Source organism: Perognathus longimembris, chromosome 15, assembly GCF_023159225.1.
Source record: "Perognathus longimembris pacificus isolate PPM17 chromosome 15, ASM2315922v1, whole genome shotgun sequence".
Lineage (NCBI taxonomy): Eukaryota > Metazoa > Chordata > Mammalia > Rodentia > Heteromyidae > Perognathus > Perognathus longimembris.
This window is the reverse complement of record NC_063175.1, coordinates 26,800,680-26,827,415: the sequence shown is the minus strand read 5'-3', so window position 1 is coordinate 26,827,415 and position 26,736 is coordinate 26,800,680. Positions and strand designations below refer to the sequence as shown.

The 26,736-nt window shown below is 37.6% G+C and overlaps 1 protein-coding gene across 1 annotated transcript; it reads right to left on the bottom strand.

Moving 5' to 3' along the window:
- Window positions 1-215: 215 nt before the first annotated feature.
- Window positions 216-26,441, bottom strand: Dsg3 (desmoglein 3). Its single transcript, XM_048363368.1, has 17 exons — window positions 26,394-26,441; window positions 17,769-17,804; window positions 16,975-17,106; window positions 16,421-16,576; window positions 15,829-15,973; window positions 15,052-15,218; window positions 13,148-13,276; window positions 12,213-12,398; window positions 10,413-10,684; window positions 9,473-9,612; window positions 8,030-8,257; window positions 5,866-6,114; window positions 4,486-4,625; window positions 4,112-4,175; window positions 2,431-2,678; window positions 760-1,027; window positions 216-672 (listed from the first exon to the last, which is right to left on the bottom strand). The coding sequence occupies exons 1-17, from the start codon at window positions 26,439-26,441 to the stop codon at window positions 335-337; spliced, it is 2,946 nt and encodes a 981-aa protein (XP_048219325.1). The 3' UTR covers window positions 216-334.
- Between the last annotated feature and the right edge of the window lie 295 nt (window positions 26,442-26,736).

Below are 26,736 nucleotides of genomic sequence, written 5' to 3'. Positions count from 1 at the left end.
CAAGTGGTAGAATATCAGCCTTGGGAGAAGAGTTGAGGGATAAGTGCCTAGGCCTTGAGTTCAGGACCAGTATATATCTCTCTCTCTCTCTCTCTCTCTCTCTCTCTCTCTCTCTCTCTCTCTCTCTCTCTCTCTCTCTCTCAGGAAATTAGGAGTAAGAACATACTCAGCTTGGGAATAAGAGCTAGAACATCTATATTATAATCATGATCACTTTTTCTAACAGGATCAAATGTCAAATTAGCCTAATACAGGGAGTTTTACTATGTCATTTTAAAGAATTTGGTCCAAACACTACTCAGATTTGGCCAGTACATTATTTTAACTCCCCTGGTCATAGGTGAGAACAAGGCTCTTCTGAATAGAGCATGTTGCATGACCCTCGTAGCTCAGATGGAACACTGGAAATGGGGCAAATCACCCTTTCTGTCACTCTTCTATTTTGTGTGCTAAGGGGATCTAAGACTGCAGTGGCAGGTTGCACAAAGGACCCAGAAGCTGTGTAAGTCTCTGATACCACATAGTTACCATGCAGCAAAGGGTCAGGGATAGCAATGACAGGTTGAACAGACCCAGAAGCAGACAAAGCAGAAGGTCTTTGACTGCCAGGCAAAGTCTGGCACCAATCTGCTCTTGACTGCTGGACATCTATGGGTCTCCCGTAGGAATCAACTCCAGACAAAGCAGAAGCTCTTTGACTGCCAGGCAGAGTCTGGCACCTATCCGCTCTTGACTGCTGGGTATCTATGGGTCGCCCACCATGATCAACCCCAGAGCCACTGTCTTTAGAAGGTAGCTGAGCTTGTTTGGCTTCGTCATCAATACCAAGACTTATCTCTGCCAGTTTTTTAAATTTGGGGCCAAGTGAATCCAAGAAGCTGTCATCCAGGTCATCGGCAATAAAGCTGCAACAACCCAGGGAGCCTACAGGAGAACCTGGGGTGTCGTCCATGCCTTCGTTATCGTAGATCAACAAGCAGTCATTTGCTTCCTGCACATCCTCTTCCTCTGCACAGGCAAAGGCCTTCTAAAGATGGAAAGAAGGTGGACAAAGGAAAATGGTAAGAAAAATGATCAAAGGATCTGATACTGCTCATAGAATTCTATGAGTCCCCAATTTAGACATCTGAAGTAAAAACATACTTTTCATATTAAAAAAGTTTGTTCTTAAAATTCTCTGGGAACTCAGAACAGAATGGTTGATATTCCATCAAAATTGGGTCTACTCAGAATTCAGGTTTTAGTTCTTGATTTTTGTATAGTTTGGGCTCCACAGCAAATGTGCATGATGGCTAGCTGGAGCTTGTCTCTGAGCTAAGTGTGAAGCAGGTCTCTGTGTATTGGACATTGGTGTTGAGTATAGGGGCAGGCAAGTTCTCTTCCTGGGCAGTGAGACAACCCTCACTCTGACTAGAGGCTTTCCATAGACTATAACCATTGAAAAAACTTGATCAATGATTAGAGCCAAAACCATACCTCGGTATAAATACTCCTTGTCAGTCTCTTCTCAAATATAGTGTAAGCTTTCATCTACGCAGACCCCCAAGTCAGATCCAGCACTTGCCAGTACTGATGCCAAAACTTTACATAGATTCTTTCTAAACATACCTTCTATTCCACTAATCTTTGCCCACCAAACAAGTGTTAGGCAATCTGCCTGCACCAAGCTTCTCTTCTTGCACCCTTGTCCCTTTTCTGTCCCCTCTCATCACTAATCATCAATCTCAACCTTCCTTCCTTGTGTTTTGGGGCCACTACTTCAGGGTAGTTCTTTCACATTTCTCACCATGGACTTCATGGAGAATGCAAAGAATATGATAGCACTCTCATGAAAACACATACACATTTGCTTTAACATGCTTCACGGTAAAGGAAATAGAAAATAAACTACATTGTATTCTAAACACAGAAGAGTTTGCCACCATTTTTTCCCAATTGATAGGATGAGGGCTGTTTGCTATATTTTCTCACTTTTTTGTTATCTTCCCAGTTTTCTTTTGTGCCAGTGACTTAGTTATGATAGCTACCTTAAGTGTTGTGTATTGTTTTGGCAAGAAGAAACTTATTTTTTTTCCTAAGTTTTTTTGGTTGGTCATGGTGTTTCAACTCATGCCCTGGGTGTTGACCCTGAGTTTTTTTGCTCAAGGCTAGTGCTCTACCACTTTGAGTCACAGCTCCACTTCTTGTTTTGCAGTAGTTAATTGGAGACAAGAGTCTCCTGAGCTTTCTTGCTTGGGCTGGCTTTGAACCATGACCCTCAGATCTCAGATTCCTCAGTAGCTAGGATTACAAGTGTGAGCCACCAGTACATGGCTTCCTTGTGTTTGTAAGCTGTAGAAAAACAAACCATAAGACTAAAGTATATAACCCACCCAAAACATCTCTAATGTGAATAGGAAAACAAAGCCATCAAGTTTGCCACACAATTACCCGAGAAAAGTAGGAATCTAGGAAATTCATATTTATGGACCCATCAGCATAGTCCTTCATGGTTCCTCCAGTGGAACGCCTTGTTCTCATGGTTCCTGATACCCCCGGGGGGCAGGGGCCAAGCCCAGAAGCCGCTCCAAATGCTCCAGCAGCTCCAGATCCAGTGGCTGCTCCCAGCTTGGTGGTTAATTCCATTCCAGAAGCTCCTTCCATCACTGTTCCACCAGCGTATGTGTTGGTGCAAACATCTAAAAATAGGGAAGAAAATTCTCTAAAATCACATGCTGTATTTTAAAACAAAACGAAATTCTTTGGGCTGGGCACTGGTGACTCATTCCTGTAATTAACAAGTAAAAGCCAGAAGTGGAGCTGTGACTCAAATTCGAGTGCCAACCTTGAGCAAAAAAGCTAAATGACAGTGCCCAGGCTCTGAATTCAACAGCAAAGAGACAAAACCTAATCTTTGATGTCTATGAGCACCTACTATGTAAAGCAATTTTACTGGAGAGAATAGAATTATGTATGTATCTAGTGTGTATCTTTCAGAAGAGCTCTGGAAATATACTAATAAACATGTATAGAAAGGAAACAATAAACAACTAAAAACAGAATCTGTATTACACAGCCATGGAAAACATGTAGGCTAAGGTCTGTGTGCTCATATTAGAAATAAAATTATAATTGGGCAGTAATATTGACTCAGGATGGAAACTAAGGAGGAAACCCACATAATACTTCCATGTACGTTAGTAGATACCAATTTTGAGTCAGAACATAAAGAACGTTTAATGAATTATGACTGTCCTTCTTATTAACTTTATATTACACTTCCATGGAATATATTTTCTAGACTATTCTGAGTGTAGTTTGTGCTATGTCATTATACTGGAAGAAGCAAGTAATGATTACAATAATAATAATAAAGGTGGTTATGTACTTGGACAAAACTTTTATAGATTTCATAGCTTGGACATTAAAGACAATCTATTGCTAATCATAGAATTAAGTAAAGATTTGTTATTCCTTATTGTTTCTCTAGATTACAGTGTGGTTGTAGCATTGAGATTATATGAATAAAATGGTAACATGGTAAAACTGAAGAAATAACTAAAATTATTAATTTGACATCAGTGACCATGCCTCATTGTGGCTGAATATAAGAATGAGTCATTGAAGTCAGACCAGAATCCTGTTAGTCTTGTTAAAGGAGAAGAGAACGGGCTGAGCATTGAATCCATGAAACTAACTGCAAGCAGGTCCAATGTTAACAATAGACAAACTACATTGGTGGATATATAGACATACATATATCTCTATATCTATCTATCTGTCTGTCTGTCTGTCTAGCTATCTGTATCTAGAGAGATATTTGTTGCATTTCCCTTACAGTTTTCAACATGTCAACTATCCTTCAGTTTAATAAAGTTTGGGAAAAACTATATATAAATCTTCAGCTATTAAAAATTGTGGCATCAGTGATAAGTTGACTTACTGACTGATGGCATAGAATCAACTATTGTACAAATCTTAGGCTAGCTGCCCTCCATTTTAGTAGCAGTAGCTCCCATTGTGAGCACATAATTTAAAAATTATTACAAGTATCCTTTTGAGCATTTCTTCATTTGGACTATTTATCTTTAACCCACCATTGCATTCAAAAGTAAATTCGATATTTACTCACCAGAACTTTCTATAAAATCTGCTCCATTGGTTGTGATAGGTGGCACACAGATATTTGTCATTTCCTGCAAATCATGTTCAACGTAAGAAGTAAATTTCAAAGAGAGTTCAGTTTCAGTGCATTATAGGTGACATGCAGTTCTTTGCAAATCATACCATTACCAGAAGGCCAGATTCTTGCAGAAATAACAGTTTTTAGGATTTCAAACTGACAAGCTAAATTCCTAAGAGGCCACATGCATTATAGCATTGACTGTTCACTGAGGATCATGGGATATCTTATTTTTGCACTCAATTTCTCCTTTTCCTATTTCAATACAAATCTTGTCTTTCTCTACATAATTGCACTAAATAGTTTACAAACTAGATCCTCACCTTGTCTTCAGGTTGGGCTCCTTCAATTCCCCACTGGTGAATTGTGCCTTCGGAACCATCAGGAACTGGGACAAAACCACCTGTTGCACCCCCAATGGGACCTGTCCCACAATCACAGGTCAGCAGCAGAAGAGGGGCCACTAGAGAAAAGGAAGGCAGAATATCAGAATATTTGAGTCAGCTGGAAATTGCTTGGCCTAACAATCAGCAGCAGCACTACAAAGACAATATTTTAAATCCTTAAGAATGTTTCCTCATGAAAAGCAAAAATAATTGCTACAAAATTCAGCAGAAAAATTTAGTGAACAAAGTACACTAAAATTTCTTATGATTATGAAGCAGGAGACAGATGAGATAGTTCTGATGTAGGTGTGTTGTGTCTTACAATAGGTACTGCTTGACAAATGATAAGAGATTTCTCAGTTCCTCATTTCTGTGTCTTAATAAGATAGTATTTATTTATACATTTGTGATGACAAAAATTTTATGTGGGTAATATTTCACCGATCTGGTCTCTAATAATTCCTAGTACTCCTGTAAATAGAATTAAACAGAAAACTAGGGAAATGACCTTATCAGTGTCTATCAATGCATTTCTTTAAAAAAATTATATGCTTCTCTATGTTAGATTTTCTAAGTCCTTTACCGAAATACTTTTGACAATTCACTGCCTAATTACAAAAAGCCTACCAAATTAGTTCCCATGGCTTCTTTAATTTTATTCTCTTTAGCTTCGTAAGGCCATGTTTTTTGTAACATGCAGTGAGAGTTTTCTGGTGTTGGTTTATGCTGTTATGTTTTAGAAACAACTTCCCTCTTTTTTTTTTTTTAATATTTACTACATTCTACTCAACCAGGGTCCAGACAGATGGTACCCCTGGTCCTTGAGCCTTCTGTAATACTCCTTTTACTATAGTGTTATTATGACATATTTCCTCCATGTTAAACATTTAAATCTGTAAACTGGATGAAAACCAGAATCAACTTCCCTCCTAGGGTAGAAACTTACTTATAAGAACCAGAACTATTAGGATTTTTATGAAACCTGAAGCTGAAGCTTTAATCATAACTTCAAAACTGTCATTTTGACTAAGAAAATTATGGGCAATATGTAGTGTCTTCCTCATTTCCTTCTCTACCTCTAGGTTCTCTTGTGGTGCTATTTTGAAAGGTCTGTACATTTGCTTTGCTCTGATTGTATCTATGCACAGTGAGTGGCAAGTCAATCATTTCAGATTTTTCTGTAGGATGCCATTTCCCTCCAGCTTTGCCTGAGAAGTGATTGTGGGTCTTTGCACATCGCAGATAAGCAGGGCAGCACAATGTCCTGCAGATGATGCCCCTCTCCATTGTCATGGAGTGGCATACTGGCATACTCACACAGCAACATCAAAAGCCCCAGAAGGATTAGGCCAATGGCAGCAGGCCCCAGTCTCCAGGATGATGGCATTGTAGGATCTCTGCTTGGATCTGAATGTCCACAGGCACCCCTTTCATCACACTGACATACTGTCAGAGTCAAGGTTTCTGGTGTCTCACACTGCCTGTTCTGATTATCAGTAATCACAAGAGGAACTGTGTACACTCCGGGGGAGATCTGCTGCTGGGCTCTGATCAGTGCTGAGGTATCTGTAGGAAAACAGTCATACAGATCAACAATAGGATAAGATGGTTTTTGGTTTTGGTGGTGTGCGTGTGTGTGTGTGTGTGTGTGTGTGTAGAGTATATATGCAGTGTGTGTGTGCGTGCGTGCATGTGCCAGTGAGCACATGCTACAGGATCAAACCCTGTATGTTAGACAAGCACTCAAACCACTGTGCTACACCTCTGAGTTTTCTTTTGCGTTTAGAAATCAGTGTCACAAATAGCAGAGGTGATGTGGTCTAAGCAGTGCTGTGGGCTGTAAGAGGTTGGGTTGGGTCTTATGTGTGTATATTCTGCTTCTCCTTCTCTTTAACCTATTCATACCAATTATTCTTCTCCAGGAAGATTAGTCCTGCACTGCTTTTCTCACCAAAGAGGATGGGATGTGCACATCATATAAACACAAGCTCCCCTGTCCTGTCTTCCTGGTCTTTCCCATCTCCTGTTTATCTGTACCAGTTCTCAGTCTCCTGTTGTCCTCTGGTGCATGCTTTCCTTGAGTTCCATGTTCTTACATGTGAATGATCAACATTGAGTTTCAGCTTCAGCTGCTGTTATCTTACCTGCTCCCTTAATTTCTCTTCCAGAAGCTGTGGGTCTGTTGGTGGGGTTCACAGTGGTAAGGCCTATTGTGTATCTAACTCCTGAGCATCAATTATTCTCCACTCACCATTGGTACATGGCTTTTTTCCAAGGGAGATTCCCACAGCAGGGCTGTGTCATGTAAATCATTCTTGACACTATGTCCTTTAACATTGTGCCCTGCCTGCCCAGGCCTAGCTCAGCTCATGTAAGCTAGAACCATACCATGGCCTCATCTTCTGATCCTTAGCAGCCTTCTCCTTGACAATCTAGCTGGTGAACTCATTTGGAGCCTAATGTTACATGTGTGGTTTAGGTACAGATCCTTAACCGGGATTAGAAAGGCCCAAGTGTAGAAGGCTATTCAGAGCACATTTTTCTTGGTGACTCTGGCAGTGGCTGATACCTACAACTGCAGGAAACCAAGGGACACAACCATGAGGAAGCAAAATTGCTGTAGAAAAGATTTGGGGGAAAGTGAGTGAGTTTAAAGGGAGGAGATTTTTTATTAAGTCTATAAGACTTCTGAGAAAGTATAGAAAATGGAACATGAGCATGATAACAGGAGAAAAGGATTAGCTCTTCCCCCTTGGCACATGGGTTTATGAATTTTAGGCTGCCATGTTCTCAAGGTTCCTGGTGGCAGATGAGGTGACACTTCCTAGGATCCTTTGCAGCCCTACTTCTCCAGGGCTTCAAGTCTGCTCACAGCCCACCTTGTTAAGAAAAGAACATGTAGTTGGGCAACAGTGAGTCAGCTACTCAAGTGGTTGAGATCTGAAGATTATAGTTCAAAACCAGCTTGGGTAGGAAAGTCTGTAACTCTTCTATCCAATAAGCTGCTAAAACTAGCCAGAAGTGCAGCTGTGGCTTCAGTGGCAAAGATTTAGCCTTGAGCATAAAAGCTCAGAGACAGTGTGCTCAGGCCCTGAGTTCAAGCCCCAGGACCCTCACAAAAAGAAGAATAAAAAGGAGGAAAAGGAAGAGGAAGAAAAAGAAGTATGCATATGTATATTTAGACAACTCTTTGATTAAATAGATCTCTGACTCTAACCCTTTCATTTTCTTAACCCAGATGAAGACATAAACATAATTGAAACATAAAAATCATTAAATGAACCAGACTTTATATCCTAACTTTCCTTTTCTCTCTCTTTTGAGTGAAAAGGAATTGATATAGCCTGGATATCTTTATTGCAACGATTTTCTTTTCAATTATTCTTAGGGATGACCTGTTCTCAAATGAGTTCTCACATGCTTTTGGAGAGACAAAGAAGAGGCACATGTCATTTCTGGATGAAAACTGACCCTTACTCACCATTGAGTGTTGTGATGCTCCACATAGCTGGCAGCTTCACAGGCTGCTCCTCCAGAGAGAATGTATAGGGGCCGCTGTATTTACTCCTGTCCAGGGTTCCAGCTGAGATAGTCATGGAAGGTGATGAGCTGCAGATCACTTGCTTTTCCAGAATGACTGATGGGCAGTTTTCATTATAACTGGGTACTTCCACATATACTGTGCCTGTAGAAGTTTTACCTGTATTTTCTGTAAGAAAAAAAAGAAATAATCTCCCTTCTTACCGAAAAGTAAGGCTTAAAAAACAAAAACACCGAATTTCATTTTTCCTTTTTTTTTTTTTTAAAGACAGGGTTCAAATTCCTGGGCTCAAATGATTCTCCTGCCTTAGAATCTGCAGTAGCTGATATTGCTACAGTCTCTTCTAAGTTTCTCTTTCTTATGGCCAAGTAAGTGCATCTTTCATGAGAAATAGTTTTTCTCAGAAGTAAAGGATTTCACCCTATTTCTGTAATTTGTACAAAGCAAATTGAAATGATCAGATTGTCTAGTTAACTTTAATTAGTAGCCTTACCTATTAACATAATATCCTTGAGATCATGACCTGTAAGGGTGGCCTGATTCAGTGATTATAAATGAAACCAGCACAAAGATAATAGTTTTTAAAGTTATGTTCATTTCATCCATAATCATTGTGTGAAAATTTTTTACTCCTAAACCTTAAGCCATGGGACTTGGAATAAAGTTATTTATATTTATTACTCAAGACATAAGTGTTTATTGGAGGAAAAAAATTTAATGTTGGCAGTCAGACAATAAAATAACAGTGATCTCTCAGAACTGGAATTTTGACTCATTTCTATTGTTTATGCTTTAGTGTTTGTTTTTAAAATTTTCCCAAATGGTAATTTTTCTGGTTCTTTTCATGTTTTATTTCTTTTTGGTGTTTAGGACAGAGCATAAATTAATCTTAAATTGGGGAAGCTTAGGTACCCAGTGAATATTATTTTAAAACATTCTAGAAGAGGAAATCTTATTGTTCAATAGTACAAGTATTATTTTATTGTATACTTATTACAAGTATTATTGTATACTTATATACATGATCTCTATTAGCAACTCATAAAAGGACCTTACATTTAATATTACTTTTCCTGACTGGGTTTCTGTAGGTATTTTTATTGATACCACAGGATTCAAATAGGAATTCTTTTGTAAAATATCCCACTCTCATATAGCTACAGTAATCCACAGGGACTATGCAGAGTCCCCTGTTGCTTAAACACTAATGAGAAGTGGGAATTTCAAGTCTTTTGCTCAAGATTAACTTGCCTCAGACTTGAGGCTCCCAAGCCCTTAAGATAATGATCTTTATTGAGGTATATTATGAAATAATCACCTAGTCATAAATAAATACTAATTGGGGTAACATTTCTCAAAAAAAGTCATTGAACAGTTTCTTACCATCTATGGCTAGAACCTCAGCCGTGATTGTCTTGTTAACTATGAAAGTAGAATCTCGGTCAATGTTTTTGACAAATTTGATTTCAGCAGTTTTGGGATCAATAATTAGTAAACCACCATCATTCCGACCCATGACATATCTGTTACATAACAGAAAAGACATTTTCTTTCAAATGTAGAATGTTATATATTTGAGGAGGATGATTTCTTTTATATTTAACTATTTATACTCAGTATTATACCTTGAAATAGGGACTTACAAAAGCACCCCAAAATTGATATGACATGGACAGAGCCTAGTTCATAATCCTTATGTTCATAATCCTTTTTCTTTCTTTTTAAAAAATTTGTATTATCAAACTGATATACAGAGAGGTTACAGTTTCATACGTTAGGCATTGGATACATTTCTTGTACTGTTTGTTACCTCATCCCCCTCCCCCTTTCCCTTTCCCCCCCATGAGTTGTTCAGTTCATTTACACCAAACAATTTTGCAAGTATTGCTTTTGTAGTTGTTTGTCTGGTGTTATCTGTTCTCTGTAATAAAATAGAACACCTAGGGTCTCCAGGCTATAGCCATTACCTCGAATCGTGCTCTTATATTTTTTATATTTCATATATATTTATATTTTTAATATTTCATGTATTTTGTATATATGTATATTCATTGGATTTGTTTGTTTTATCTGGTTAAAGATAGTCTTTTGTTGAACTTCTAGCCTTTTGTAAGACTCAGTTGGAAGATTGTGTAAAAGATCTCCCTTAATAGGCTAAGGTACTTTAAGTTTTGTATATGTTATTTTGTCTTCTTGAGTTATCTACATCCTTATCTTCATTACTTTTGTGTCTCTATTATTGGCACTTAACTGTCTATGCCATTGTAACGAATAGGTCAAAATTGCACACCAGAATAATTAGCTTCCATCAAAATAATCTTACCTGACAGATGTGGCAGCTTTACTGGTTTCTTCATCAATGGCTTGATATGTTCCCAGGATATAACCAATCAATTTTTTACCACTTATGCCTTTTTGCACAGTGAATGTCTTAGAAGTAGGACGGAATGAGATTCCTTCTTTTACATTTATGACTTGAACTGTGACTGGAGTGGACTGCACTCGATACTTGGAGATTATTGACTGGTGAAATTCAGCTTTGTTTCGGACAGCAATACTAAATTGCATGCTTTGGACTTGTTCATAATCGAGGGCCTAAAGGAAAAATAAAAGTAGCAAGAAGGAACTGTCACAAATAGGTAATCTGGCAAAACCAATACAGGATAGGGAAGATGTTATGAATTATTCCTACAGAACAAAATGACAACATCAGTATTACCATGATTTGAAAGCATTTTAAGGTTGAGACAGATGAAACATAAAAGATTCTTAACTCAAGAGACTTCACTTGTATAACTGATGTTTACAAAGTGAGAACCGCCTTTTTAGACTAACAAAATATTATCACAACATCTTTAGTCAGAAGTACAGTACAAAAATTTCAAATTTTAAATCTTAGTTCTGGTAGCCAAAAACTATGTGACTCAGGATACAACAGTTAATTTCTCTGAGCCTCAACTTTCCACTTCTGAAACTAAATTTTACATCAATGGCTTCTTGTGAGGACTGAACAAATTAAGACTCATGATGCACTTCTAAGTAGCAAATATGTTTATTCACAAAATACCCATTAACTTCATGTGTAACAATGCCTTTTCTGCCATAAATAAAATTTCTAAGTGTAGAGGCAAGCTCTCTTAACATTGCTTTGCAAAACATCTCTGTATAGCAATGATTGGGTGGCCCAACTCTTCATAGACCACATTTAGATAGTTTTGTATGACAATGTTTGATCTATTACAGTGGCCCAAATAGATAGGCCTGAGGAATTCCAGATTAACTTTTTTCAGGGTAATATAAAAAACAAAAGCTACTTTTTGCTTTTTATACTCATTGCTAAAAATATAACTGAAGCAAGAGATCTGGATTTGAGTTTTTACTTGGCAGTTACTGGCTTCAAGTATTCTGCATTTTCCAGTGGAAGAGAATGATGTGTGAACAAACTAGAAGATGAAAGGTTAAGGGGCAAAGAGATGATAGGGTTTACTTGTAAAAGTGAGAGATTACTTCTACTTGGGATAGTCACAGAGGAGTTCTGAGTGGTTCCAACCTGAGCCAAGTGTTGAAGGATGCTGCTGAAAAGTTATCCTGGCAGAAATAAAAGCACTTGATAGGGAAAGGGTAGGCGTACTGTTAGGAGGGGGAGCTTTGTTATGAAGGATAGCAGGGGCCAGCTACCCTGACATCACATTAGTGTGATCTAGGAGAATTTTAGAGCCGCTGCTGTCAAGGCCTTTTCACACACCGATGCATTGAACCAATAATACCTAAATTCCCACCATGTATGAAAAGTGAATTTGATTAAGCCACATTTTGTTTCCTTGTGCTGAAACATCATGTAGATTCATTTGTGTGTGTGTGTGTGTGTGTGTGTGTGTTGACTATGGGAAGTGTGATAGTTTGAAACGTTAAGAGAAGTTGTTGTCTAGCTAATGAACTAGTTTAATTAAAAATTCCTTCTACTTTCATGTGTTTTTAATGCATCAATATTATTAATAACATCTCTCTGTAGCCATGATAGTTTGAGTTAACATAGAAGATATGTATGTATGTAAGTATGTATGTATGTATGTATGTATGTATGTATGTATGTATGTATTACCAGTGAAGGAAACTCACTTACCTTCACTACCTTCAAGATGCCTTCATTAGTTCTTGGATCTGTTTCTATTTCAAACCAGTTTCCTTCATTTCCAGAGGTAAAGAAATACACAGCCAGCCAATTATCGGTGTATTCTTCATCCCAGTCTGTTACTTTAAATCGAAGTAACTCACCATTTAATGTATTTTCCTCAATATGTGCTGAATACTGAAAAAGAGATGAACAGAACTTAGACTCAATGCTAGTTTTTACCCTAAAGGGATTCGATTGATTTTCATTAGTATTAGCTATTACTTTTCAAATTATGTATTGCTTTCCTATTGGCTTCTAAAATCTTCTACTTTCCTTTTTTCAAGTAATTCTTTATATATTTATCATTCACATTTCTCATGACATCAACTATTAAGCACTGAATATGTACTAAACATTTCTTTTCTAATTATTTAATTTTTATTGTCAAGGTGATGTACAGAGGGGTTACAGTTTCATACATAAGGCAGTGAGTACATTTCTTGTCAAATGTGTTACCTCCTCCCTCATTTTTCTCTCACTTTTCCTCCTCCCCAATTCCCTCCCCCCCCGCCCAGTGTGCAGTTGGTTTATAGCATATTGTCTTGTAAGTATTGCATTGCTTCATCTTTTGCCCTTTGTCTTACCATTCTGATATTCCCTTTCCCTTCCCGATAAACATATATGCAATACCCAAGCTACCGAAGTCAGATAAAGTGATAACAAGGGTAAAACCATAGGGAGGAAAAACAAAAGAAAAAGGCATAATTTCACATAGTATGTTGAAAATAACAATAGCAATGATAAACCACTTATTTCCATAACTTGGAGTTCATAAAATCTTCTATTTTCCAAAAGGTAGTTATTTTTATTTGTTAAAAACACTGTAACTATCTTAGAAGCCAACAAGTAGGCAAATAAGAAACCAGGATTGACAATGGATGTACCTGAGAGTCTGTAAGCATTGGGAAGTTATCGTTGACATCTTTCACTTTAATACTACATTCACATTGGGTTGATAGTCCTTCTCCATCTTGATCTGCTCCACTCACAACCAGATGGTAACTGCTCACTTGCTAAATTGTGAGAGGAAAAAAAGGAAAAATTATTATCCATTACTGTTGTTATGAGCAAGGTAACATGTGATGTTAGTTGTTTATGAAAAAGGAGATGTATAGGGTTCTGGATGATGGGGTGGAAGTCTTGAAAGGCTAGAACAAGTTTTCTTTTTTGTAAACTTTGAAAGCTAAGGATGCATTGTTAGATTAAGAAAAAAAAAAGAGCAATGAGCCAAATATGGGTGGCTCATGCCTGTAATCCTAGATACTTAGGAGGTGGGGATCTGAGGATGGAGCTTTAAAGCCAGCCTGGACAGTTAAGTCCCTGAAACTATTATCTCCAATTAGGCACCAAAAAGCTGAAAGTGCAGGGTAAAAGAAGAAAAACAACTACAAAAGCAATACTTGCAAAACTGTTTGTTGTAAGTGAACTGAACACCGCATGGGGGAAAAGGAAAAGGGGGAGGAAGGCGAGGGGGTATGAGGGACGAGGTAACAAACAGTACAAGTAATGTATCTAATGCCTAACATATGAAACTGTAACCTCTCTGTACATCAGTTTGATAATAAAAATTTGGAGAAAAAAAAACTGAAAGTGGCACTGTGGCTCAAGTGGTAGAGTGCCAGCCTTGAGCAAAAATGAAAGTTCAAAGACAGTGCCAAGGTCCTGAGTTCAAGCCGGAGGATGCTCGCAACACACACACACACACACACACACACACACACACACACACACACAGAGAGAGAGAGAGAGAGAACAATGTTTATTAGGAGATGATTGATGTAAAGAGCTATCCTGCTAGTCTACTAGGAAAAAATAATATGGCATGTGATGTGGTTGCTTGTGGTGATGAAGATAGGTGGTAGTAAAGGAACATGGAAGGGAGAAGTGAAAGGGGATTGCTTGGTATTTTGGAAACGAGAGATAACATTAAAGTAGAAATCTAGAGAAAAAGTGTGACATTAAAAAGACTTTATATTATAGAGAAACTTCTTTTTGTGGCACTGATCAAGATTCATTGTGCTCATAAACTGAAATCTTGAATTGAAACCTTATAAATTGTCATGTTGAACTGAAACCTCTTCACACAACTACTTAAAGATAATAAAAATAAAATAAAAAAGAAGCACCTTTGCACAAAAGTGTATAAAGACACTAAAAATGTAAAAGATAATAAAAACATGAAAAGGAATTTCTAGAGCCAGGCACTGATGGTTCACACCTGTAATCCTAACTACTCAAGAGGCTGAGATCTGAGGTTCATGATTCAGAGCTAGCCTGGATAAGAAAGTCTGTGATGAGACCCTTATTTCCAATTAATCACCAACAAAACAAAACAAAACTGAAAGTGGAACTGTGGCTCAAGTGATGCAATGTTAGCCTTGAGCTAAATAAAACACAGGGACATGGCCCAGGCCCTGAGATCAAACCTCATACCACTACCACCACTGCCACCAACAACAATAATGTTTTTCCCCCTCTTTGTAAGAAACATCCTTTCCTCTATTACCCAAGGAATTCATCACAGCACAGTATATTAATATCTCCTTTTATTCTTCCACCTTACTTTCCACTACTATCTGTGGGGTACAGTGGTTGGGCAGGTCGCAGGCCCAAAGGCTCCCTCATCACAATCATGCACAGGAAGGCAGTTTCCCTAGACAGGTCCAGGTGAGACCTGGCAGCCTCTGCTCCTTCCTGCTTTTGTTCTCAGGTAAAATGGAGACTCCTCTTGGGAGTTTCTTACTATCAAACCCTTTAGTTTCAAATGCTTCAACAAGATTTGCTTTACCTCTCTATCAAGCGAGCTGGTGAGGGTGCGGACTTCTCCCATGTTTCTGCTGATGAGGAACATGGGCATGCCTCCAGGCTCCTGGGAGACGATTTTGAAGGCAATTTTCGAGTTCATATGGTTTGGTTCATCGGCATCGGTGGCATTTAATATCATCACCAGTGAGTCTAGGAGTACAGGAAAATGTTAAAGAATATGTAAAGATTGATGTAGTGTTTCCATTAGACATTCAACAAGGTTTCAGGTTGAATCTTATTGTTTTTTAATGTCTTCTAGCTAGCTACCTATATCACTGTGTTGTCTTCCAGTCTCTCTCAACCAGATAGAACTTAATGACGTCCACATCAAAATCCTCCAGCTCTCTTTAAGCCTTGGTATAGGGAGATTTGATTTATTCCTTGGATGTTCTTCTAATGGCCCTGCTTTTCATAAGGATATGAGTTTATGTATGTATGTATGTATATGTCTCTCTCCATTTTCTTAAAAATACTTGAGTCACTTATTCAGGTCATTTAAGGGCATCTCTTCAAGAGCTTTGCAATGGCTTCATGCAGCTTGTATGAAAACAGAACAAGGTACTATCAATGTAGTAGTTAAACTATAATCTAGAAACATCATGTGGACAGTTTACAAATTTAAGAAAGGAAAATATATTATCTTCATATTTTCTTTTTTGAAGAAACTAATGGAATATGCTTATAAAATGATAGGCTCTACTGAATATTTGTAATTCAAAACTAAATGAATCAGAAGTGGTAGGTACCTAAAAAGACTTACTTGAAGCACTGTTTTCTTCTATTTCTCCCATAAATATAGTTTGGGAAAACACAGGAGGATTATCATTGACATCTAAAATTCTAACTGTTAGTATAAGTGGTTTCTCTACATCTTGTCCCAAGGCGTTCAGTGCTCGACACGTGATCTAGAATCAGAGGTTAAAATGTTCATTACTACTGCATAAATTAAGTTTGCGTATTAGTAAAACTCATAGGATTAAGACCTCTGCTGATGTATACAGCATAGAGCTTTGGTGCAAAGAAGGAAACTACTCCTCACAAAGGCCAAGTAAAATGGAAAGTGGCTCCCACTCTTGTCACTGGGAAAGTTTCCCCTTCTTCCAGGCTGGTGCAGATGAAGCTCTGGGCAAGCTGTGTGCTGGTTCTAGGCTGTCTTTTGTGCACTTGCCTGGTGTATTACTTCAGAAGTGCTGAGCATCATTGAAAGCTTTTTGTAGAAGGATTACTGTTGATGGCTTGACTTGTGTGCCCCTTTCTCTTTTGAATTCACCAGTTGTGTAGTGCCCCTCCCTCCTGCCCCCAGACCAACCATGGAGTCCAGAGAAGAAGGGATATTGAAGACATAGACTTACCAGGAAGCTTGGGGTGACTTCTCGATCAACTATGGCTGTGATGTTAATATCACCAGTGTTTGGATCAACAACAAAGATTCCAAAAGGGGGCTGATCAATTCCTACTCCAGAAATGCGGTAGGTGATTCTCTGGTTTTTTTGGAAATCTGAAGTGATCTGCAACCAAAATTATCCACTGTGATCCTTACCCATGTGCCTCGGCCTCCAGTCTAAAGTTACCTGTTTACTTGATGGAGTTTTTCCTACATTGTGTCATTCCTTTTCCTTCCTGTCTCAGTCCCCCAAGTTGCTAGGATTACAGGCATGCAGTGCTTGGCAAAATTGGCTAATATGTTTCTTACTTCCACTTTCATAACTCTTGAGGTTATGATTCTTCTGTCTATTTCTAACTGTTATAGTGCTATTATGGTATTTTTTGTTGGAATTGTTTATTTGTTCTAGGGATGTTGCTATCTGTATTTTGCTAATTGGAATTGCTGTCTTCTTTTTTTAATTGACAAGCAATTCATTTATTCTAAATGCCCACACTGTTCCTGCCAGTAGATATGATTTACCTTGGCAATTGGGTTTCTTCTAGAGTTGTCTTCTCTTTCTCTGCAGGGTTTTGCAAATTTCACCCATTCACGTTTGTATCTTCTTTTGGCTTGCTGTGTGGCTGTCTCCTCTTTTCCATGTTGTCCTTTTGTCTTATGTGAAAAGAGATTCTATCTCATTATGCACACTGACATTTTGTAAAGAAAGGAATATTAATATGCTCTGACACTTTGTCAAGAAAGGAATATTAATATCGGAAATCATTACAAAGCTGTATGCTTTTTTTATCTTGCCACTACTGGGGTTTGAATTCAGGGTCTTGTACCTGTTTAATTTACTTGCTCAATTGGTGCTTTTCCATGAGAGACAGGTTGGAGGCCTGGCTTTTTGCTTGGATGAAATAGTTTTAGACTCTTTTTCCTTGGGGTAACTTTGTACCTCAATCTTCAACATCTAAACCACTTTAGTAGCTAGGATTATAGGAATAGAACACTAACATCCAGTTAAAGCTATATGATTTATAATATTAGCATTTAATCATATTTTATATTTATTTCATATATTCTACAATATTTAGCTACTCTGGGTATGTGGTATTAGATCTGTTAATTTGTTTAAAGTAAGAAAGAAGGTATGAGATAAATTATGATGAATTTCTAATGATAATTTTTTTCTAAATACAATTGGATTAGCTGAATTTCAATTTCACACTCAAATTATGAACTAATTTTAAACATTACTTATTTTCTCTAAATATAATTTTGATATTGAAAAGTAAGGTTCCTTAATTACAAAAATATATTTCATACTTTACCTCTACTTGAAATTCTCCATGAACCAACATGAATACCTGTGGATATTTAAATGGAATCAAATTACAAGTGAGTTCTTCAAAGAAGTAGTAACATACAGTTTATTAAATGAAACTAAATGAAATTAAAAAAGGCTAAGACTTTCATTTTTCCAAGGTCATCCAGACCTTTCCTTGTTATCACTTTTTCATCTTGTTCCTAACTAAATGGATTCCCCTTTCCTCTTAAATCTGATTCCTTTAAGACTCTTTTACAATCCAGTAAACTCCATGAAACTGTCTTGACTGAAACAGCTCACATTCTATACCATGCAATTTAGCCTGTGATGGTTTTTCATAATGTATTTTCCTTATCATTTTATATGCAGTAAAGTGTTTCTCTACCCCGCCTAGTGAACTGTAAACTCTCCAAATCAGCGTTTTTATATATTTTGTTATTTTTCCCCTCAGGAGGGAACAATCATGCTCTGATCCATTAATGATGTGATCTGGAGAGAATATGGCAGCAAAATGATTGTTGATGATAAAAGAGTAATAATAGTAGCTGATTATCATGCAATTTCTATAGTTTTCATTTGTAAGGTTTTTTTTTTGCATTTGTAAGGTTTTGTATTTACCTTGTTTAATATTTCTGAAGAATATTCTATTGTTATAACCCCTGTTTTATGGCTGAGAGAATGGAAACACAAGAGAACAAATATGTTACCAAGCTAAGAACCCTGGGAAAGCCAGGATTTCAATCTCAGCAGTCTGACTCAGAGGCACTGATTCTCATCAGACTGGCAAAAATAATTAGGAAAAAGAAAACCCAACAACCCTGGTAGTAGGAAGAGAGTTATAGGACAGTCATTTTAGATTTATATCTGTCTACAGGCTGGGTTGTTCTGGAAACAGTGTAGACTTATTACATTGTTTATTTTCAAGGGGCATAATGAATAAGCAAATACAAGTCTGTACCAAATGAGAAATTATCTCAGACACAAGGGGTTAGGGCCCTTCTGTTCAAAACATTTCAGTTGCTGAGTTCTGATTTTGAAGTGTTCCGATTTTTAAGTGTGTGCTCAACTGTCATCATTCTAACATGTTTCAAAATGGCTTTATAACACCTCTACTTTTTATTAGGCAACCTCATGGGAGACTTATGGGAGACTTATGGGAGAAAAGACTGGAGCAAGGCACTAATTGAACAATTCCTTTCTCAGATCATAGGAACAACTCAGCCACACCTGAGGGGAGGGATGGGTCAGGTATGCTCACTCTACAGGAACAATGGAGTCATCCAGAAAATATGAATCATGTTTGTACTAGCTCTCCAGGTCATGAGTTTTCCAACAGACACTGAAACACCATTTCTATTTTCCTTGGATGCAAATAGAAATGATGCAGAATTAACGTAGACAATGTTTCTGTTTTTTCTCTCAGTCATAGTGTAGAATCAGACTCTTTGAGAAGTTATTCATTCTACATCTTTCCTCATTCCTATTTTTTTCTAAAAGAAGTTAGACTATGTCTGGGAATGTGGCTTAGTGGTAGAGTGCTTGCCTAGCATGCATGAAGCCTTGGGTCTGATTCCTCAGCACCACATAAACAGAAAAAGCTGAAAGTGGCACTGTGGCTCAAGAGGTAGAGTGCTAGCCTTAAGCTATGTACACACTGTGAAATCGAGCCAAGAAATATTTAAATAATTTCCTGACAACTTAAATCAACTAAATTTTTTGTTTTGTTGGTCTGGGTTAGAAATGCCATTGTGAAAACAAAAACAAACAAACAAAACCAAAAGCACAATGGAATTCTATGCCACTATCAGAAAGAATGACATTGCCCCATTCGTAAGGAAATGGAAAGACTTGAAAAAAATTATACTAAGTGAAGTGAGCCAGACCCAAAGAAACATGGACTCCCTGGTTTCCCTCATAGGGAATAATTAGTACATGTTTAGGCTAGTCATAGCAGAAAATCACAATTGCCCAATAGCTGTGCCCTTATGAATACATGATGCTAAGTGAAATGAACTCCATGTTATGGAAACAAGTGTTATATCATTGTTGTAATTATTTTCAACATGCCATATGAAACAGTAACCCCCCTCCCTTTTTTTCCTCTTGTATTCCCTTCCTGTGGATTTACCCCCTGCTATCACTGTATCTTATCTTAGTATCCTGGTTACTGTACATACATGTATTAGAACTAGGGAAGGAAAAGGGAATATCAAAATCGAAAGAAAAAGGATAAAAAGACAAATGGTTACAAAAGCAATACTGATAAAGGTATTTGGTGTAAACAACTGTACAACTCCTGGGGTGGGAAGAGGGAGAGGGAGAGGGGGAGGCAGGGGAAAATAAGGGAGGAGGTAACAAGTTGAACAAGAAATGTACTCACTGCCTTACATATGAAACTGTAACCCCTCTGTTCTTAACTTTGACAATAAAGAAAAAAAACAAGGAAAAAAACCACACAAAAAAACAGCCTATGTCTTGAGAATTTCTGCTTTATTTTCTTCCTCTACTTTCCTTGTTATTGGTACATTTCTTTTGAGGGAGAGCAGGACAAGGTCTCATTAAATAATCTAGACTGGCCTCAGGCTCTTGATCTTTCTGTTTCAGTATCCCCAGTGATGGAAATGAAGGTGTGTATCATGCCCAGTGTAGCTTATACGTTTTGATTGTCCATTTTGAAAGTGTTGACCTAGTCAAAATACTTTGGAATGGATAGGAATTAGACATTAAATTAAACATTAGGTAAGCTTAGATTAAAAGCAAATATGACTTAATTATAAGGAAACACATGGAATAAAGCAATTTGACAGTCATATGCCCAATTTGCTAATAAAACTGAAGTTGGCTGATTTTCCTATTGCATATGTTGAATATTCAACAAATGTAATTTAACAATATAGGTAGCTAGATTACAAAAATTGTAATAACGTGCAATTTTATTCGGTTCAGCTGGGATTTTGATTAGTGTTTCCTCAAACTTTAGGGTGGAAAGGGAAGTATTAGACAATCTTGGGATTAGGGTGGAGTTGCCCATCCCAGGACCACTCTTCCCTTTTCTAGAATGGATATGGGGTAGATCTCACTCACTCTCTCCCAGAAAATTAATAGGCTGTGTCAGGAAATTTTAGAATATTATATCATGAAAGTATGTGTTAGTAGTTTTGCTCCTGTAGTTCATTAGATCTAATGATGCAATATACAGGTCAGAGCACAGAGGTTCTTCAACATATGTTGGATGAATAAATTTCATAATGTACACTCCTAGAGATGAATGATTTATCTTTTCTGATTTCTTGCTATGGAGATGCTCTTTTGCTTACAAAAGAATCATGTCCTGATAATCCCATTAAAAACTGAAAACACTGTTTAATTGCATATGCACTTAATACTTCAAACCTGAAATCATAGCTTAGCTTACAGCACTTAGAACATTTCCATTAGCCTACATTTGGGGAAATCATCTCACACAAGTCTGTTTCATAATAAAGAATGACCATCTCATGTAATTTACCGAATTCTTCATTGAAAGTGAAAAGCAGAATGGTAGTGTGGATATGCTTTCTCACCAGTGGAAGATAAAAAATGCATAAGGCAAAGCTTCATAAATCAGGACCATCTGTACTGAGTTTTTAAGATCCACCAAACATTATGGTAAATTTTGAATTCATCAAGGCAACGTCTTTAAATGACCCAAATTTTTATGTATTTAACTTGCTCAGAAATTATTATTTACCTTGGGACAATCTAATTTTCCATAACTAATTTGTAGCATATACTCAATTAATATGCTGGTTAGATAGAGATTCTAAGGATATGCCCTTGCTTATGCATGAGTGTTTCCTTTAAATGCTGTGTTGTATTTAGTCAATACCACACAGGGCACTTGACCACACATAAATGGAGAACAATACTAAATTCTTCCATTTCTTAAATATGTCCCTTAGAGTTTTGTTGTATGGACTGAACTAATTAGCAGGCTTAAAACATTACAGATGGGCTGGGGATATGGCCTAGTGGCAAGAGTGCCTGCCTCATATACATGAGGCCCTGGGTTCAATTCCCCAGCACCACATATACAGAAAATGGCCAGAAGTGGCGCTGTGGCTCAAGTGGCAGAGTGCTAGCCTTGAGCGAAAAGAAGCCAGGGACAGTGCTCAGGCCCACAGTCCAAGCCCCAGGACTGGCCAAAAACAAAACAAAACAAAACCAAAACATTACAGATGATTTCTGGCCCTAGTAACTGCTTAATAAATACAATTCATTATTTTAGAGTCCTACAGATATAAAATTGTATTTCCTGCAAGTAGGGATAATTTGTTCTCAGTTTGGGTCCTTTTTATATGTTTATCTGCTTTCTCTTGCCTTATTGCTCTGTGTAGGCTTTCTGGTACTATATTGAATAGGAGTAGGGAAAATGGACATCCTTGTCTTGTTTCTGATTTTAGAGGAAATGGCTTCAGTTTTTGTTTCTTACTATTTAGTATGATATTGGCTGTAGCTTTATCATATATAGCTTTTATTATGTGATATCACTTTTGTGTTCCTAATTTCTGAAGAGATTTTAACATAGAAGGGTATTGGACTTTATCAAATGCTTTTCTTGTATCTATTGAGATGATCATAGAATTCATGCTCCTGATTCTGTTAATGTGTAAATTTACACATTTTGATTTATGTTTATTAAACCAGCCTTGCACTCTTGGCATGAAACCACTTCAGACAATTCACAGACAGTTTAATGAAATGAATCTTAAGAAGCTGAAATAAGATTGTTTGTGGGATAATGGCAGGGGATAGATGAATAAAAATGGGAACAAGGACAAATATGGCAAGTATATGCAAGGTACATATGTGATAAAGGAAGTGGAAAATGTGAAATGCATCTAGAGGAAGGACCAGAGAGGGGGACATGATGGAAGAGATGACTGAACAGGAAGCCCTGGACACTTAAATAGACACCTTAGATTGTGACTCCCTTAGAGTAAACAACTGTTTTCATTTCAGAAAAAATAAAAAAAAATTCAAAGTCATTTCTATCATGAAGCAAAAATGACAGAATGTGGTATGAAGAAGGCACTTTGGTGAACATGAAATGACTTCTTATTGCTCATCACTGTCACCGTAGATCAGAGCACTTTCTGTCTTGAGAAAAGAAACAGGGGCTGGGGATATAGCCTAGTGGCAAGAGTGCCTGCCTCGGATACACGAGGCCCTAGGTTCGATTCCCCAGCACCACATATACAGAAAACGGCCAGAAGCGGCGCTGTGGCTCAAGTGGCAGAGTGCTAGCCTTGAGCGGGAAGAAGCCAGGGACAGTGTTCAGGCCCTGAGTCCAAGGCCCAGGACAGGCCAAAAAAAAAAAAAAAAAAAAGAGAAAAGAAACAATACTTCCTCCCTCCACTGTGCAGATGCATAGGCTCTTCCTTGCACAACTGCAGGGGGCACTGCTCACATTGCATTTTGTGTGAATGTATCTATTAGAGTTGTGCAATGCATAGCCTGACCAGCTGCACAGTAGTCTTGTAAGAAAAAAATGTGTCTATTAGATTCAATTCTTCATCATATTGCAAGTAATTGGCTATGTAATTTCTGTGTGATCAGCTTCTCAAGGCAAGCCCTCACTTTAAGCTATCACATCAACTATTCACTGGAAAGGAAGGACCAGGGACTAAGAGGTTTATGAGGAAACTCTGACTGAGTTTTCCAGCTCAGGAACACTGACTGAGTGTTCCAGCTACAGATGAGAACTGGTTTCAGGTATCAAGCAAGTAGGAGTGCTAATTGGTAGAAGTAATTACATCTTCCCTCTCTGCTGCCCAAGTCAGGCAAGGCTGGGCAATGCCTTTTGGCAGGTTATTCTGACTTTAGTATCTTAGTTTTTACAGACGTTCCATATGAACCTCATATATTTATTGGCACTGGAAACAAGTGTCTCACTGACAAGAGAAGATCCATCAAAAATGTTCCTTTTCTTAAAATGGACCACTTAGCCTATAACCTTTTCCTGAAAATTTTACTTTTGGATGTTTTATAAAAAGTCATGAAAACAGATCTGCTATATTTAGAACATAATCTATTCACAACTGGATATTTAAACTTCCTTCCCCCCACCCATTGCCACCAACTTAAAAATTATATTAAAATATGAGTTTCAAACATCCCTATATATTTTATATATTTTATAATGAGTAAGGTTTTATATAAGATTGTAGTATGAAACTACATGGCTTGGGCTGGGAATGTGGCTTAGTGATAGAGTGCTTGCCTAGCATGCATGGAGCCTTGGGTTCGATTCCTCAGCACCACATAAACAGAAAAAGCCAGAGGTGGAGCTGTGGCTCAAGTGGTAGAGTGCTAGCCCTGAACAAAAAAGAAGCCAGGTACAGTGCTCAGGCCCTGAGTTCAAGCCCCAGGACTGGCAATAAAATAAAATAAAGAGTACATTTCTTAAAAAAAAGAAAAAAGAAAATCAAGAAAGAAACTCCATGACTCACTGTTCAAATGCTTTTAGGGAGTGTTATACGTTTTGGGTTTCATTAACTGTAAAACATTGAAGAATTATTTTCTTTGAAGACAATTTGTTTTCAAAAGGTTAAATGTTTTAAGTTTTTCTTTCAGCCATAAATCTTCTCCTAAAAATACAACATCTTATTTTTACTGAGAAACCCTTATGTGGTCACTGGATGATGGAATTATTTCAAAATCTCCAGACACATATGAATAGCTTTCAAACAAAATAAGATGTGCATTCCCATTAACACTCACTAGAACACTGCTTTTTGTCCACCATAGCCATGCCATTTCAAAACCACGCAGGCCTACGAGGCTTTTCATTTCTGAAAGAATTCCTCTGGCTTTCACAGAACACAGAACAGACTTTTCAGTCTCACTCCCTCATCACCTTTCCTTTCATGTCTGAATTCTCCAATGCAAACTTTCATTCCAGTTAAACCAGTGGGTTCATTGTTCCTAAGCCAATGCCATAATTATATCTCTCTTTGCTTGTGTTGGTCTGACAACCAAAGAATACTTCTTCTGCCCATCTCTACTTATCCTACTTCTCAGATCTCAAATCTCACTGAATCCACAGAGCCTTATTTACCTAACTCACTCCTGACTAACACAGCCTTTCATTAATAACATTAATTGCTGTGACCTGCACTGTCTAACAGAAATGTAATGAGAAATAAAGTGGCGATTCAGAATGGTCTCAAAGTCAAAGTCCCCTTAAATCATGGTGGTCAAATTCTATGTCTTTATAACAACTTGATTCTGATGCTCCTGGCTGCATGACCTTAGCTTCCTGAGTTTTCTCACTGGTATAGGCATGGGGCGGCCTGTAGTTCAATTCAGAACTTCCTCTCCTGGAAAGTTAAGAACAACAATGCAGCTGTCACATTTCTCTTTATAATATTCTTGGGTGAAGTAAGTTCACTTGATAAGCAAAACAGTTACACCACCCTGAAAGATGCAAGTCTTGGGAAGAGATAGTCATGTTCTATTTAAGGACTGTCTGTTGAAGGAAGGTTGAGAATTTCTATGACCTAAAGAAGCCTAACGTAACTTTAGTTTTCAGAAAGTTCTTGAGATCTGTTACCCTGGAACATCTGGAACTTATTTATCTCAGTGTTTGAGATAAGGTATTGTGGTAAAAAATTGATGTTTGGCTAACTAAGCTTATTATTGACAAGATGAGAATTAAAAAAATATTCATTTATGATGTTTAATGGGTTGAATATCTTCATATAAAATGAGTAACATTGTGACACATATTTCCCTAATAATATGGTAATATGAAGGTTTGTGACATCTACGACAGTGCATTGCTCTTCAGATTCTACTTTTAAATCTATTTCTGTAAAACTTTCCTCATTGACAGAAGAATTAAGTCTTGAAAAATAGTGTATAACATTTTGTGCTTTCTTTTTCTCTACTCCTCTACCTCAAAGCTTGGCTATAATTTGCACGTGATACACATAAAAAATATTTTCTTAATGCACCTCTTGGACTTTTCTAGAGTCACAATTGCTTTGATCTTACTTCAACAGGCTTAGTGTCTGAAGACATGTCAGGTATCAAGACCAGGCATGCAGTGTTAGCTAGAGGCTTAAAAAGAGACATGTAATCTGGGAAAACACAGTAGCTCTTTCTTAAATGTTTTAGCTTGTGTGTTAAAAAAGGAATAACAACGTTACTTTTAGGAAAATGAAGGAATTCTGAGAAATAGAATCAGAGATTAATATTACTTAATTTATTAACTAAAGAAATATGAAACAGTTACTTTAGGATCTATTTCTTTCTGGCTTGCTTTCTTTGAGAAATATGACATTAAGATGAAATAGGGGAGAATGACAGAGGAGTTACACTGATAAAGATGTCTTGTACTCATAAGCTGACATATTGAATTGAAACCACTTCGCACAACTACGTAGATATATATATATTTTAAAGCAACAACAAGAAGAGAAATAACAGAAAGTAAAACCTGGAAATCTTTACAACCTGGTTCATAGCTACTTCTGCTGTACTCTTTTTGGAATTTCTAACAGGGATCTGGCAACCAAACCTCATCTTTTCTAACAAGAAAGGAAACAGGGCAAGTTTGTGCTTAGTAGAAAAAGACAGGACTTACGGTTAAGAAGAGCAGAGCCCCTGTGGTTCTGGGGAAGAGCCAAGTCATTTTCTTTGGTTTCCCCAGGTGAACAAATCCAGGCAACCTGCAGCGGTCCTCCCAGGCGTCTGCATAGGATGTCTAAAATGTCCTTCCTGAAGAACGGCTCCTGCGGTCTACTAGGGGAATCTATGGGTGGCTTGCTGGGCGGTTCCTCCCCACCCTAAATCAAGGATTGGTCTTACCAGAAACACTTGCATCACTCCATCTGTCAGGTAAAAACTTAGACACACCTTGGTTCCTGCAGCAATGAAATCCTTTGTTGGAAGCTGAAAGGAAAGCTCACAGGCTAAAGACAAAGTTG

Excerpts from the sequence above, each read along its gene's own strand:
- Dsg3 (XM_048363368.1), bottom strand. The coding sequence starts at position 26,441 with ATGACTTGGCTCTTCCCCAGAACCACAGGGGCTCTGCTCTTCTTAACC. Across the intron at positions 17,107-17,768 it reads ATGGAGAATTTCAAGTAGAG|ACAAAAGGACAACATGGAAA; the intron begins GTAAAGTATGAA and ends TTTTCACATAAG. Across the intron at positions 16,577-16,974 it reads GAAGAAACCCAATTGCCAAG|ATCACTTCAGATTTCCAAAA; the intron begins GTAAATCATATC and ends TTTTGGTTGCAG.